The following is a 16,598-nucleotide window of genomic DNA, read 5'->3' on the forward strand; positions in this document are numbered from 1 at the left end:
AGTCTTTAGAATTCCAAGAAAATATTACAAAGAGGTAAATGTGGAGTAAAGTATGTTGGGTAGATAACAATGTAGTAGGAATTTACTGAACTCATATTAAAAAGAACCATTTTGCTTCGAGTAGGGACTTCTATTCTCTTTCATATTCATCACATTTTGCTGATGTGAAGCATTATTATCTTGCCAAAATCCAAATCTATGTACTCTCAGGATCTTATAGAAGTTCATCCTATTATGGAGATAATTTCCTTCTCTTTGTAAAATCATGCTAAACCAGTCATTCAAAGAGTCGTGTTCTGCACATTTTCTGTCTGGAATACATCAGCATACTGACTCATTATATTGGGGAACAATTCGTTCTTTTTCAGAAGTATTGTAGAGTGAAAAAAAGTGAATCTGCTAACTTTGGGGTAGGGTAAGTATTTGATCATGGGAAACAGAGCTGAAGGAATTTGCAAAAAAAGAAAAAATAAATATAAAAGTGTTAGCTGTTCTTTGTGTTCGTTACACAGGTGGCAGCTTATAAAAATTCATCAAGCTTACATGTAAGATACATGTATATTTCTATGTGTATATATATATATTTATAATACTTCAATAAAAAGTTTAAACTAAACAAATAATAAACAAATAAATACTGAAAGAAATAATTGATCCAATTTGATCCAATGTTACAGCCCAAGCATTTGTGAATTGTGAAAAATGAATACCTCTGAAAGTGCCTGAAGGTATGTAATAATGAACTCTCCTCTCTCATTCTCATTACTCTCATAGCAAGGAAAGGTTGTCTACAATCAAATCACTAGAAGATATTATTTGCTCTGAGATGTTAAAGGGGAAAACCACAACTTGGGGGAAACGAGAGTGTCAAAAGAGCACAATTAAATCAGTGAATAAATTTCAATGTTCCTTAATGGTAAAATTTCTATGGCTTGAGTTGAATTATTTAATGAATAATCACTCATATATCTAATGAATTAAATATTCATGCTTATCTAATTAAAATATTTTAAAATTTGTACTCTATAATCAGTCTCAAATGTTTCCTTTCCATTATTCCAACAAAATTCTGAAATTCTTTTCCTAGTTCCAACAATGTATGGCTCTGAGAAAATTTGATAATTAGAGTCATGACTCAAAAATAGAAGAAATTACTCCCTCCCAAAAGTCAGCCTAACTACAGGAACGACAGATAAAGTACCCAGATAGTCAACTAAAATCATGCGATGCATTCCTTTAAAATACTACTTAAGCAATCATATATAGTTTCCTTAATAATTATGAATATAACTATATTCTAAAAGCAGTATTTTGAATATTTCTCATTACTTAATTTTTAACAACATGTATAAAGAAAGAAAATTTCACAAATACATTAAATCTACTTTCCCAGCTTCTTAGTAAATATGTATTCACTAGAAAAGGAAGAACTATGGATTAAGATAAAATGATCATTGGAGAAAATCAGCCTAGAACGACCCCAAATGATTCAAGCATGAAAATTACGTGTAAAGATAAAAATGAACTTTGGGGTACCTCATATCATCTGACTGATAATATACCTAACTTATCTGATAATAAAATTTCATACATTTTAAACCTTTCAGTCACTTCTTTTCTTATGTCCTGACCTGCTTATCTCTAGAAATTATCATTGACATTGGTACCTCACCTGGTGATTTCCGGCAAACGAAATTTTAAATACAAAACAACCCCTACAAACTGCTCTGCCAAGTAAAGCAATTCATAATTTTTGTCAAGGTTCAAAGGAAGACACACTGGAACAGCCTGGAGAAAAGGCAACAAAACAAACAAAAAGCATAGGTTACTGCTTGGTGTTTGTGTCAGGGTATCATCTTTTCTCTATTTCCTAGTGTTCTTGTCAAATGTATCCTCTGTGATACACTAAAATAAATTAAGAACACCCATGGTAATAATAAAGCAATATCTTTTACTTCCTTGTATAGTCCATCAGTATAATATCCAAGAATACACGTTTTAAAGTCTTATTAAGCCAAAATTTTTCTGAGCAAAAATTTGCTATCTAGATAGTAAAGGGAATGCTGGAAAACCGGAATGGGTTAAATATAAAGTAAGATATCACTGTAATCTCCAAGGAATTCACCAAAAAAAAAGTGATTTAGAGTCATCTGATGTAACATCAAGGTTTTTTCCTTCTAAGAGCAAAAACAAATATTAAAATGGAATGGTTTTTAAGGGAGAAGTTCTTGGGCATACATACAGGGATATTCTGGGGGGAACTGTGTAAACAGCACTGTATTAAATCTAAGTCCAGAAATAATATCTCATTTCCTCTTACAACTTCCATAAATCTATTCCAAGGTAGATGGTAATGTGTAACTACAACAAATACTGAAATAATAGAAAACCAAATTACAAAATAGACATGAACACAATACAGTCCAATGAAGTACTACCAACGTTATTACGTATGCCAACTAGCTTACCTTACCTTTCTTTACCAAGTAGGTGGCATAACATGAAATGTTACATTTTTTGGACATACACAGCTTTCTCTGGGTAGCAGATAAAGAGGTATGTGTAAATTCATGATTAAATCATTATTTAGTTTAGGGCTTTTTTTACTATCTGCTTCATAAGCATTTGAAATTTCACTTTAACTTTTAAAAATTAAAAGAGATTCAAGAATTTGACTAAAGATCACTAACATGTGACCCTTATTTAGGAAAAAAAAAAAAGAGCTTCAAATGTTGACCTATTTATTACAATGGAAGAAGAACTAGAACCTACCCCCAACATTCAATTTCTGGATCAATTATGAATTGAATCTTAGTAACTAAAAGCAATTTTGAGAGATACAAATTAACAAAATTGACCTCTCTGAATTTCCATATACTTAAACCCCAACTAAATCCTACTCTGACAGAGTTGTTTCCACCTGAGATTTTATGAGCACTCTTGCAAGTACTAACATGCCTGCGGCATGATCAAACTTGTCAGAGTGAGATAAAGAAAAGCAGACACTGGAAAATGTTTTCTCTAAAGTTCTATGAAAGACTTTTTTCTCACAAAGAGGAGTATAAACCTCAGCTTTTCTTAGTTTCTTAAATAAACATACACTTTGCATTTTATAAATGTACAGGCTATACAGATGAGCACTCTCTGAACTGTGGCCCTGCAGCTTTTCTTTTTTTTAATCCAGTCACTAATTATCCACAATGTTTACCACTTACATGACCAAAATTAGTAAAATGGACTGTGACTCATAGCCTGCTTTGAACTATAGCAGTTATAATAGACATCTGTATTCTCTTGATTTACCTCAACTGTGTGGAAATAAGTACCTGGTTCTTTCATTTTAAAAAAGAGGTGGGAAGGTTAGCCTTGCAAAATGTTACCTCACAACTCTTCTGGTCTTGAGCAAGTTTGAATCCTTTCTTCCCATCACAGTAACAAGAGTAACCTCCAGGGTGATTGACACAAAGTTGAGCACACATGTTCTCAGAGCATTCATCCACATCTGGGGTAAAAGAGAACATAAATTTTAATATCTCCTAAATGTTCAATCTCACAGAAGAAGGACTATGTTGATTTTAGTATGAGATAATCAATGATAATAAATCCTTTGTGAAAGAAATTCCTTTGACATCAAATCACATTCCTTTGACATCAAATCACAAATCACTTGCCATGGAAATTTAAGTGAGTTACAAGTGTAATTTCTATTTATTTATATACCTGACCAACAAATTTAATGAATAACTTTCAGTAATTAATAATTAATAAAGATGTAACAATTATACTAATTTTATGATTTTGAAGAAAAAAAGACTGAGAGTCTCCATGTAACTGTCACATCTGATCATATGAATTCCATTGACACTACTTCTTAACTCTTTGCTTTGAAGAAAAGAAAAGGAAGGGAAGGGAAGGGGAGAGGAGGGGAGGAGGAGGGAGGGGAGGATAGGAAGATAGGGAAGGGAAAGGAAGAAAAGATCCCTTTTAATTGAAGGTTAATGTAATTGGAGATTAAATGATCATATCAAGAAAATTTCACTTTCCATAATGCAACGATTACTGGCGACAATAAATTTAAGGACATATATTTATTTCTTATGTAAAAAAAACAAAAAACCTCACTGTGCTATTACCTCCCATACTGTGAAATCTTCTATATGGTCCCTGTTCCTACTCCATATTTTAAGAAAATCATCTTGAAAAGCTGTAATAAGATACTTCAGCTAAAGTACACTTCAGAGCAACCTACCATCCTTGACCTTTTTGATGAATACACCCTGTGATCTTTGAAAATTCCCAAACTCAAATACTATTATAGCATATAAGTTCTCCCTTAAAATGTCTTAAAATAGACCCCCCCAAATTAGTGAACCCTCAGTACCATAAAAATTGAATAGTATAACTAGAGGAATAAAGTAATATATATTTATATATAAATATATTTACATTTTCACATTTACATCTTTTTAAAAAAATCTGTCATTCGTTGAATATAACTACAATATTGATGATGAAGTTGGCTAATAATAAGTCTGCAAATGCTTAGGGCTTACTACAGTAATTTCCACCTGGAGTGGTGGGAGAGTAGAAATGGTGGGTTGGGGGGATATTTTTCAGTGAGTGTATAAGGTTATAACACATCAAAATCTCAAAAGGAGTACAAATAGTTGGAAAAAAAACTATTCTAAGATTATCATCAATTTAGGCAAACTCATAGAGGCAGAAGTAAGTTGGAGGTTATCAGGGGCTGGGAAAGGGAGGAGGGGGAATTTATTGCTTAACAGTTACAGAGTTCTGTTTGGAAAAGTTTTGGAACAGATATGGTAATGGCTGCATAACTGTATGAATGTAATTAATGCCCCTGAACTGTACACTTAAAAATGGTTAAAGGGCACATCTTATATATATATTTTGCCACAATAGAAAAATTACTGATTTGATTAGTTTTAGTCATGGTATTAAATTCATTTTGAAATTTTAAAAAATTCAAAGGAGATAATTTATATATATCCATGCTTTTTAAAAAAATCTCTCTAACACAGTGGTCCCCAACCTTTTTGGCACCAGGGACTGGTTTCGTGGAAGACAATATTTCCACGGACGGTGGGGGGATGGTTCAGGAGGTAACGTGAGTGATGGAGGGACATGGGGAGCGGCAGATGGAGCTTCGCTTGCTCACCCGCCCCTCACCTCCTGCTCTATGGCCTGTTCCTAACAGGTCGTGGACTGGTGTAGGCCCGGCCGTTGGGGACCCCTGCTCTAACACATCTAAGCTACCTGAGGCACACATGGCAGCACCACTGGAGCCAAATGAAGTAATCATAAGCTCCAAGGGGCTCTCCCAAAACCACAGGCACTAACATTACTAATCAGTACTTCTTAAGGTTTTAGAGCTTGGTTATCATTTGGTTATGAAGAGATTTTCTTTTACATGTATTTAATTATAATAGAACTCGGTCAGTTACTATTTTACAATAAAAGGCACACTGATATATGCACAGAAAATCATTGAAAAGCTTGGTATAAAACCGAAGGTTTCTAACCACCCTTGTTGTAACACCCACATGATTTTTAAATTTGCCTTTCTTTTTGTGCGTGTGTTCTTCCTTCGAGCTAGAAGTTCTTTTTATCTTTGAATATTATAAAATGTGCTTTTTCCCTGGTGGCACAGTGGTTAAGAATCCGCCTGCCAGTGTAGGGGACACGGGTTCAGTCCCTGGTCCGGGAAGATCCCACAAGCCGGAGCAACTAAGCCCGTGCACCACAAGTACTGAGCCTGCGCTCTAGAGCCCGTGAGCCACAACTACTGAAGCCCGGGCGCCTAGAGCCCGTGCTCCGCAACAAGAGAAGCCACCACAATGAGAAGCCCACACACCACAATGAGGAGTAGCCCCAATTCGCTGCAACTAGAGAAAGCCCGTGCACAGCAACGAAGACCCAACGCAGCCAAAAGTAAGTAAATAAATAAATAAATAATTTTAAAAATGTGTTCTTTTGCTTCTATCATATATGGGAGGTCTCCGATTCATATACAGCTTAGAGGGCCAATCAGATTGCATACTACTAAAGAACCAATGCTTCTCACATCAAATCAGGGTGCAAACACCCTCTTCACCACCAATGACACCACCAGAAATTTACCTTCACAAGACTTTGATACGGGATTGTATCTGTAGCCTTCAGTGCATTCACATTCAAAGTCTCCTGGGATGTTCTTGCACACAGCTGTGCCACAAATGCTTGGCTTCACAGAGCATTCATCCACATCTATAAATGAAACCAGTATATTAAAAAACATTTTTCCCATACCAGAAGATACTAGCAAAGACCCCTTGATTTGTGTTTCCTGGATCTAGTTTAATATATCTAATGAGACAACAAAGTGGCCTGGGAATAACAAAATATTAAATCTATCATCATATATTAGTTCACTAAATAGGACTTCTTTATACAAATACATAGGGAATTTGATTGATGGTTGCTATTTCCTTTGTAGTCACGTAAAAGAAAAAAAAGCACTTTTTTTTCTTATCTACCAGGATACAGTATGAATATAAATGGAAGAAGAGACTCATCATATTCTTAATATGTATTCTTAAATACATGTTTCTGAAATATGGTCTTAACAGCATATTTACTCTGTATTATCACAAATATAAACAGTAAAAATGAGATGGCTCATCAGTCTTACACCTTTCCTTTGGAAATGGACAATAGCTAAATCTGCATACTACTATTGTGGCTTAAAGTATTCAAGAGTGATTCAAATTTTAAATGGGATTGGGTAAGGTGTTAAAGTACTTATAAAGTGCAGCTAATTCAGCGTAAATTTTAGTGTTAAATTACTATTCCAGAAATTTCAGATGCGTTTATATTACATAGTAGAGTAGGAGACGAAGTATTGATTGGAACTAGTTACTGAATAAGCACCTGTGAGAAAAACAAAACAAGTGACAGAAATAGTTCAATAGAGGTGTAATTATTAGTGAACTCTTTTCATTTGTACTCTCTGAGGAAAGGTGAGCTCAGAATGAAAAATATATTTTCTACTCTAAAAAGTTGATATTGATAGTTTAATTTTTCCACAGACTAATAGCCAAATTTTCAGACATTTCTCTATTTAAAATGACCTGCACAAAAATAAATGAATCAATTCCTTGTGGTAAGGGAATTTTTCTGTATGTTGATTGTATTCGTGACAATATCCTGGGTGTTATAAGGTACTATAGTTTTGTAAGATTTTACTATCGGGAGAAATTGGGAAAAGGGTACAGGGGATCGCTTTTTATTATTTCTTACAACTGCATGTGAATCTACAATTACTTCAAAAAATACTTACTTTTCTAAAAAGAGCTATAAAATCCATATTTTCAACAGAAAGTAAAAACATATGACTAAATTTATTTGGTTTGAGGCATATTACAAGGACTCATTTAAATCATATGAGTGTCGGTTATAGCATGTACATTTTATGACTCTACACTGACATCTAATGTCTGATGAAAAGTTTTATTCTTGCATTTTTGCACATTTACTGGCAGCTTAATCCCAGCCATATCCACATTTTAGCAAAGGCTCTATTGTAACAGTTGTATACATATTCTTCTTCTAGGTCTGTACTTTATTACTTAGGTATCATGGATAAAAGACTATGTAAATGAAGAATACAAGAACATATGTCCTGATCATCAGAGACACTCATTTATAAGAGAACTTTTTGTTAAGGTGTATTAACTCAATGGATAAGGATTAAATTCCTATTAATTAAAAATATAAATCACAAATTCTTTAGCAGTATAGACTATCCAAGTATTTAGATGTAGAAGTTTTAATGGGTATTATTTGCTTGTGGAATGCATAAGGTATCCCTTCATTATAATGGTTTTCTATAACTGGTGTTTTAATGATATTGATATTCTAAATCTTTAACCTCAGACACCTTCAAATAGGCAAACAAGAAACATATATAATCTGAAATTGGATAACTGCTTATAATAAATCGTTAGCTTATACAGTTCACCTTAGAGTCACTCAATTGCACTTCAAATGATATTATAGTAAACTATGCTAGACTAAACACTACAATACAGTGAGGGACAGACCACTCCTTGAATATGAATTCAATTTAAGGATTTACCAAAGCAGATATGAATAGAGTTGAAAAAGAAAACTTTACATTTTAACTTACTAAATTTTTTACTTCATCACAAAAAGAGGAGAAGTGGTGGGAGAAAGAAAAAAGAGAAGGGGGAGAAGGAGGAAGAGAGGGAGGGAGGGAAGAAGGAAGAAAAGGAAGGAAAGAAGGAAGAAAGGAAGGGAAGGAGGAAAGGAGAGAAGAAAGAATAACTTGCTCCCATTTTCTAAAGGCAAAATTTAACTCCAGGCTGGAGAATTTCATTTTTAGTCATCCACGTACCTAGCACTTATATTTGAAGATTTAGTAAAGGTAGTTAAAGCAGTCTAATGGAAAAGACATTGTGCAGAAAAAAGAAAGGTAAAATTTGGGGGAAAGAGAAGCATAATTTAAAAAAAAAGAAATACACTAGTAAAATGACTTAAAAAGCTAAACTAACTGACTGGAATTATTTAAGTCTGAAATTAAAAAAGAAAAAAAGTTATGACCAGTGATGTGATCTTAGATGTATAAAGAGAAGGAAAACCAGAGCTTCATCTTTTTCAAAACCACAACAGGAAATGAGGTGCAAGATGAAGGGTTTATACTGGAAATTAGAAAGGTATTTCTGACAAGAAAATATAAAATACAGTGAAAGAAGTTATTAAGGATTGTGGTGATTTATTTGTAAACCGTTTATCTTATTGGAATAAAGGATATAATATTATAGTGTCTGGAAGAAAAAGGATAAACAACGATTTCGCAAAGACTGTAGCATGCAAGGACTTGCACTAAAACTTCATTTTATCACCATATAATGAAATTCTTCATTAAAACACGTGCATGTACACATGCACACACAATAAGAAGACAACAAAATACTCTGTGAGTAAAAAAATACTCTATAAACAATAAAGCAAAGGCAGTCCCATAGTATCACAAGGTTTCAAGGTAGATGATAATGTATACTTATTACAAGCACTTACCACCTAAGAGTTTTCCAAGAATTTCCTGGGGAAATTCCTCTAATTGAATTTTGCTCTCACATAGTAAATACCTTTTTAGTCTACCTTCTTACTCTTACCTTTGCAGTCCTTTTTATTTGAAAGCATAAAAAAACCACTTTTACAGGAACAGTGGTAACTTCCAGGTGTATTATCACAAATCTGGCTACAACCTCCATTTACATTTGAAGGATGCTTGCATTCATTTATATCTAAAAAGGAGGAAATAAATTACTTTTAAAGTAATAAAACCTTCAGAGAACTTTTCAGGAGGCCAATCCAGATGAGCCAGCTGGGTTTATTGTACATACCAAATTCACACTTCTCTCCTTGCCAACCTGATTTACAAATGCAAGTGAATGTAGCTTGGCCATCTTTGCAGGTCATATATCCATCTTCATTGCATGGCAGAGGATTACACTGGTCTGGAATGGCTGAAGGAAATATATATCTATTTAATTTTTACCACATGCCATGGTAAAATAGAATTATACACCCTTTAATAGAATCCTGTGCACAAAGCCTATGGTCGATGGAAAAAAATTACAACTCATTCCCTCAAATACTTTTTCATTAAGAAAAGTGGATCCATTAGACAAATCTTTATATTTTGTAAAAGGAAGCTACTTTTATATTTGCATATATATACAGTACTTTATAACTGTAATTTAATATTCTTTTCATATATTACCTTATTTGATCCTTAAAACAATTCCACGAGGTAAGCAGAACAATAAAACTACTCAATATCAATAGAAATAGTGTAGTATCAATAGAAAAATTTGGAACTTCCAAATTGGGCTAAGATAGAATAACAGGGACCAGATTTATTCTCCTGCTTTAAATAAATAGAATTCTAGTCAAATGGTTTTCAGACATTGGGAAACAGGTAGCAGAATACTGTGATTCCTAAGGAGGGACATTTTCTTCATAAAATGTCACAGCACTTTATCACTATCTTAAATGATATGCCCATTTGTGTCTTGACTTATTTGTGGTCACTCTCACCTCACTAGACACTGCAACGGTCCCTGGCTCCTGCATGATTCCACACCTGTTTCTCCAGCCTTCCTAGCTCATCTGCAAGTTCCTTCCATCCTTCCTTTACATTCTCCTTTGCTTATGTTAGCAAAGCAAACTGTTACTTGCAAACAAAAAAATTTTTAATCTAATTAAAACCTAATTACTGAACTTCTCAAAAAAGTCCTCATAAAATCAAATTTTTTGAAAATTAGGTATTAGTTAAAATGACAGAAAACAGGCTAATCAGGAAATTATCAAATTACTTTTGTCCTTTGGTAAATTGAAAAAATAAAGTATGAATTAAATATACACGTTTAGGCAAACTGTTTTACTTGCGTAGTTACAACTAATTTTGAATTATAGAAAATGCACATGAATGAATATCTCAATAATGCGAATGCTACATTTAAAATATTCACTGGACAAACATCCCAGTTTACATGTTGCCATTTCACCTTTTTCTCTCTGACTGTAAGTCAGGAAATTGACAAACTAGAGACAAATAATCTATGAGAATTATCACTAGGCCTTATGTGAACTTCAGGGGGAAAAGGCTAATTTGATATCACAAGATTTTCCACATTTATATTGTTGATGCCAAAAGTCAGAAAAATAAATGTGGTTCCACTTTGACCTATTAATCAACTCCAACATTTGGTCATAAGTACATGATTATGCAACAACAGCCAAATTAAAGCTCTTGGGAATAAAATTCTGAAGTCAATGACCTAAAGCTTGGCAAACAAGGAACACTTCAATTTAAACATTAGGTGGAAAATTCATTTTAAGTAAAACAGCAGCATTTACATCTAAAACACATTCCTTCAGGGAGTTCCTTGGCGGTCCAGTGGTTAGGACTCAGCGCTTTCACTGCTGTGGCCCAGGTTCAATCCCTAGTGGGGAAACTAAGATCCCAAAAGCCACACGATGTGGTCAAAAAAAAAAAAGAAAAAGAAAAAAATTCATCTTTCATGTACATTGCTGTACACATACATACATATATGTATGATACTTCAATAAAAAGTTTAAACTAAATAAATAATAAACAAATAAATAAATACTGAAAGAAATAATTATCTGGCCAATTTGATCCAGTGTTAGAGTCACGAGGCATGGCCAGAAAAATAAAAATAAAAAAAAATTAAAAACATTCCTTCAAATGCATTTTGAGAATACCTCCTTGCTGGGCCTTGCAGCCCTTCAAGGGCTCATTTGTTGATTTTTAAACATTAGTTATATTTATATGGGGGTACTTTACTTGCAGGTTTTTGTTTTGTTTTGTTTTTTAAACTGATGGTAGAGGTGTTTACCATTGACACAGCTCCTTAGGTCAGGGTAAGCATTAGTTGACAGACGAGCAGCAGTGAATAATCCAGCTCTGAAGGAGCCAAGACAACCTGTAAATACAAACAAGTGTAATCTTAGAGCAGACACACTTACTTGATCTGAAATCATGGTAGAAATTATCCGAAGTGGTAGAATATTTATGCTTCTGTAGATTTACATGATTCGGCATTCAAAACGTCAATCCTAAATGTTTCCATCCACCTTTTTGAAAAATTAAAAATCTACAAGCAAGATTGCAATAAACACAGAATCATGAAAAATAGATTTATAGAGGCTTCTCTTTGGAAAAGAACCTTAAAGCCAGAAGTGAAAAATATTTTGAATTAGCAGGGAAATTTATTGCCACATAAATCTATGTTCTTAATTCTGTAGCAGAGACCTAAAGTCACCCTCAAATCTATAGACCAGAGCCTAATTTAGAAATTGTCTATAATTAAGTCAGTAGAATAAGTCAGTGTTTCTGGTTGCCGTAGGCAACTTCCAGTTCTTCCAATGTTGCATAGAGAGTAACAAAATAATATTTGTATAATGCCTCAGTATTACAAAGCAGGTTTACTTTATTCATTTTATTTCTTACTAGAACTCTGTGAAATTAGATATAGCAATCTGGCAGAAATAACAGCTGAAATAATATGTACAGACTTTAACCAGGGGTCATTTAGTGCCAACAACATAACATTTCTTAATAGCCACTGAAGACATTATATATATCAGTTCATTGGACAGATAGTCACCAACTCACTAAAAAGGTGGTGTTTTGGTTAACTTTTGCTGGGTAACAAACAACTCCCGAAATTAGTGGCTTAAAATAATCATTCTATTTTGCTCATGATCCGTGGATCAAATATTTAGAAAGGTTTTGGTTAAGCTGTTTGTCTCTGCTGCACATGGGATCAGCCAGGGTGGCTGGGTCTGGAAGATCCACCTCCTGGATGGCTTTTCACTCATATGTCTGACAGCTCAGGTTCCTTAGCATCTCTATCTCCACATGGTATGCCATGCTTCAGGGCTTCTCCATGTGGTTGAGTTTCCCTGAGTATGCAGTCCTAAAGTGGCACTGTTTTCATGGTACCTAGCTTGCAAGAGGAAGAAGGCGGAAGCTGCCAGGCCATTTAAGAGGCATTGTATCACTTGCACCATAGTCTACTGATCAAAGCAGTCTCTGGGTCCACCCTGATTTGGAGGAGGGAGAAAAGAATAGATTCCACATAGTGTTGGGGAAGTGGCAAGATGACATTGCAGAAGAGTATGTGAGATGGGAGATATTTTTGCAGCCACCTTTGGAGAATGCAATTTATCACAGATGGGTTTAAAGGCTCATTTGAAGTCAGTGGGTATATTCCTTTCCGATTGCTTTTGTGACAAACACAATCTCAGTGGCCTAAAATAACACAGATTTATTATCTTACAGTTACAGGGATCAGAGGTCTAAAATTAAGGTGTTGTTAGGGCTGCATTCCTTCTAGAACTCCAAAGGAGAATCTATTTCCTCAGTTTTTTCAGCTTCTACAAGCCACCTGCATTCCTGGGCTCATGGCCCCATCCTCATATCACTCACAACCCTTGCTTCATTGTCATATGAACTACTACCAACTCTGACCTCCTGTCTCTCTTGTTTAAGAACATTTGTGACTACATTGGAACCACCCAGATAATACAGAATAATGTCTCCATCTCAAGATTCTTAATCTTCAAAGACAACATTTAAGGTAACATTAGAGGTTCTGAGGACAGGACATGAACATATTTAGGGGGTCATTATTTAGCCTACCAAAGTAGGTTATAATATTTTCCCATAGAAACAATACTTTACATCATTGTGGTCTTTCTGGAGGCCCAGTGAGACCTAGGCAATCTTAAGTCTTGAGTATTCTTTCCCTGAATTCATTTGTCCCTCCTCTTGAATCACCCACTCCCAGAATTATCTTATTCTAGTGTGAACATTCCATTAGGATTCTCATTTGTAAGAAAGCATCATTTTGCACTTCTGGACAAATCTGACAGCTAAAATTTGAAACCCTTAAGCTAGAGGTTCAGCTGAAATGACTTCATATGGTGATTAGGATCCCAGGCAAGATTACAAAGTAGGTTTAACCCATAAAGCACCTTATATATGAGTCCATACTAATATATGTGATAATGTTTTTTTGGAAACCTGCATTTAGAATTACAGTGAGAAGAGCAAGTTGCATGGCTACTCCAAAGCAGTGCAGTCCCGATCCCTTACCTTCCCATTTCTCTTTCTTGCTGCCCAACAGGAATGGAGGAAGTTGGAGAGAATGAGTAGGAGGGTGAGAGTTGGAGAGAGACTTCCATAGCTTTTGTAGCCTGAAGCAGAAGCTCTTCTAAGAAACGGAATTAGAAATAGAAACTCGGGCCATCAGGGAGGAAAGCCTAAGAAAGAAGCACTTTCAGGAGAGGTTCCAGTGGTCAGGACAGAACATCCTAGAAAGAAATCTTGGTTCTAGACTACAACAGTTCCTATATCCATATTATTATATGATCATATTTTGTAACTTTTTACGATTATATTTTATTTTATAATCTTTATTTTATGATTATAAATCCAATCTATGCTGGGTTTATAGTATTTCCCCCTTTTGTCCTACACTTTTTGTTCTGGCATTTCTTCTTTCCCTTTTTTTCTTTCTCCTTGATTATTCTTGCCAGAGGTCAGTCTAACTTACTTTCCTTACTTTACCTTCTCAAAGGATGAGATTTTCTTGTGTTAATCTTCTCTTTTGTTTTCCATTTAACTTATTTCTATCTCTACTTGTGTTATTTCCTTATTTTTTGTTACTCAGGGCTTGCTCTGTTGTACTTTTAAAAATTTGCTTGATTTGAACGCTTAGGTTCTTTTTTAACTATCCAATCTGTCCTCTTACTGCTGCCTCAGCAGTCAGAACCCCAGGTCCCCATACTAGGTCAAACAGCCTTCAGTCTATCCATGGGTTTCTCACATTTCTTGTTGTTTTCATTTTATTTTGTTATTATTAGTGCCTGGAATGCTATTGTTTCTCTTGAGATGATTTTAAGAGAAGTCAGCAGTCTGAGCTAATCCACCAATTTGGCAAGAACTAGAAACTAAGAACTATTTCTGATGTTTACATTTTGGCTCAGAATTTAGCATTCTTTCCAAGAAGTTTTTCTCCCATTAATTTAATCATCCATTCTAGTGGGTGATATTTTAAAGCCCAACATAGATGGCAGAGTTTATTCCATTTTCTAAGGAAAAGAACACAACTTAAAAACTTATCTTTATATAATGAAATGCAGGGTATTTCTGCCCAAATTCCATGTTTTCAGTGCAGTATATGGATAGACTAATGTGATTTCTGAACACTTACAACTCTAAATCCAAACACTGCCAAAAAGTATGGGTTAGTATTAGTGGTCTAATTTCTTGGGTGATCTTATCTCACTGTAAGGAGCTCTCAGCATGAGCTGTGGTAATTAGTAAAATTACTGTTGGGTTTACCAGAGACAAAATTATAAAGGTTCCCCCCACCCCCCAATTAGGACCACTGGCCTACAGGATATACACATCAAAAGACAGAAAGACTTAACTTAGAGTATTTCTTTTGTGTTTTCAACGGTGGAATTCATCACATACGCTTGTAACTAAAGACCAAAATATAAAATGTGAATCAAAAAATATATCATAATAAAAAGTATATTTTGGGGCTTCCCTGGTGGCACAGTGGTTAAGAATCTGACTGCCAATGCAGGGGACCCAGGTTTGATCCCTAGTCTGGGAAGATCCCACATGCCGTGGAGCAACTAAGCTCGTGTGCCACAACTACTGAGCCTGCGCTCTAGAGCCAGCGAGCCACAACTACTGAGTTTGCATGCCACAACTACTGAAGCCCATGTGCCTAGAGCCCATGCTCTGCAACAAGAGAAGCCACCGCAATGAGAAGCCCGCGCACCGCAATGAAGAGTATCCCCCGCTCACTGCAACTAGAGAAAGCCCGTGTGCAGTGATGAAGACCCAACACAACCAAAAATGAATAAATAAAATAAATAAATATTTTTAAAAGTATATTTTTTGTTTCACTATATAAGTCAATTAATAATAATACTTTACATCTGAAGGAAGTTTGACATAAAAAAATCTATCTACATACATATACTTATTTGATATTCCCAACAGCTCTGAAGTTAGAAAATATAGTTATAGTGTAAGTTAAATACAGAACCTCAAAAGTTAAATAAGTTTCCTAAACCGACACAGTAGAAATTTTTATGTCTGAGACTAGAGTCCACATCATATTATTATTATTTTTTTTTTTTTAGGACTTGGCTTTTCTGTCATGCTTCCAAATAAGATAGGCAAATAAAAGAGAAAGTTGGGTAGAAACAGAGGCAGTTGAGAGGAATGGAAGGAAAAAAAGAAAAAGATTTTACCTAACTTTTCCAAAACACATAATGTTGTATTAAAATGTTATTTATGTTTATCCAAATGTACTCTGTGATCAAAGGTACGTTATCTTCCAGAGTATTGATGCCTGCAGAAACACAGCCTCATTACATGGACCTAAGAATACTATATTTTAATGTAAGCTTATAATTTTAACAGCCAAATATTGTCTATTTTAATTACAAAATATTTAAATTCCTACCTAAAATGGAGAGAATGAAATAGTCTTGATAGTCTATCTTTTCTTGACTTTAAGACTATAAACCTTTAATTTTTGCTTTAGAAAGTAAGGAGTCAAAGCATAACTTTACAAAGAAGAAATGTTTTTCATGGATGTATATCTCAGATATGACAGCTAAAGTTTTTAGAAAATCTTGTTGAATTTTCATATCTAAAGTCATAAATAATATCACTACATAATTTTTATAGTATCCTCTTTCCAAATTTGAATGAAACTGCTTAAGTCTGTTATTAGCAGCTAGAAAAGGGAAGGGAAGGAAGAAAAGAAAATGTGACTAGAGGAGAAGTTAGGGGAAAAAAATGAAGAGAACTAGCATGACATATTTTACTAAGTGCTTTGAAAACATTACCTCATTTTATTTCTTGCTAGAAACTTATTAGGTAAATTGTTACTATCCATTTGACAAATTAGAAAACTATAACTCATAGAGGTTAAATAATTTTAAGATCT

General features: G+C 34.4%; 1 protein-coding gene across 1 annotated transcript in view; it reads right to left on the reverse strand.

The window, feature by feature from the left end:
• The window catches only part of PROS1 (protein S), a 55,481-nt gene that overhangs the window by 17,970 nt on the left and 20,913 nt on the right, over positions 1–16,598 (reverse strand). The window contains exons 4-9 of the mRNA XM_060010493.2: positions 11,451–11,537; positions 9,429–9,551; positions 9,198–9,329; positions 6,142–6,267; positions 3,381–3,502; positions 1,673–1,788 (exon numbers count right to left, since the gene is read on the reverse strand). Of these exons, the coding sequence (XP_059866476.1) occupies positions 1,673–1,788; positions 3,381–3,502; positions 6,142–6,267; positions 9,198–9,329; positions 9,429–9,551; positions 11,451–11,537 (706 nt within the window). The remainder of the gene's footprint in view (positions 1–1,672; positions 1,789–3,380; positions 3,503–6,141; positions 6,268–9,197; positions 9,330–9,428; positions 9,552–11,450; positions 11,538–16,598) is intronic.

This window comes from Delphinus delphis, chromosome 4 (assembly GCF_949987515.2).
Source record: "Delphinus delphis chromosome 4, mDelDel1.2, whole genome shotgun sequence".
In the NCBI taxonomy this organism is placed as follows: domain Eukaryota; kingdom Metazoa; phylum Chordata; class Mammalia; order Artiodactyla; family Delphinidae; genus Delphinus; species Delphinus delphis.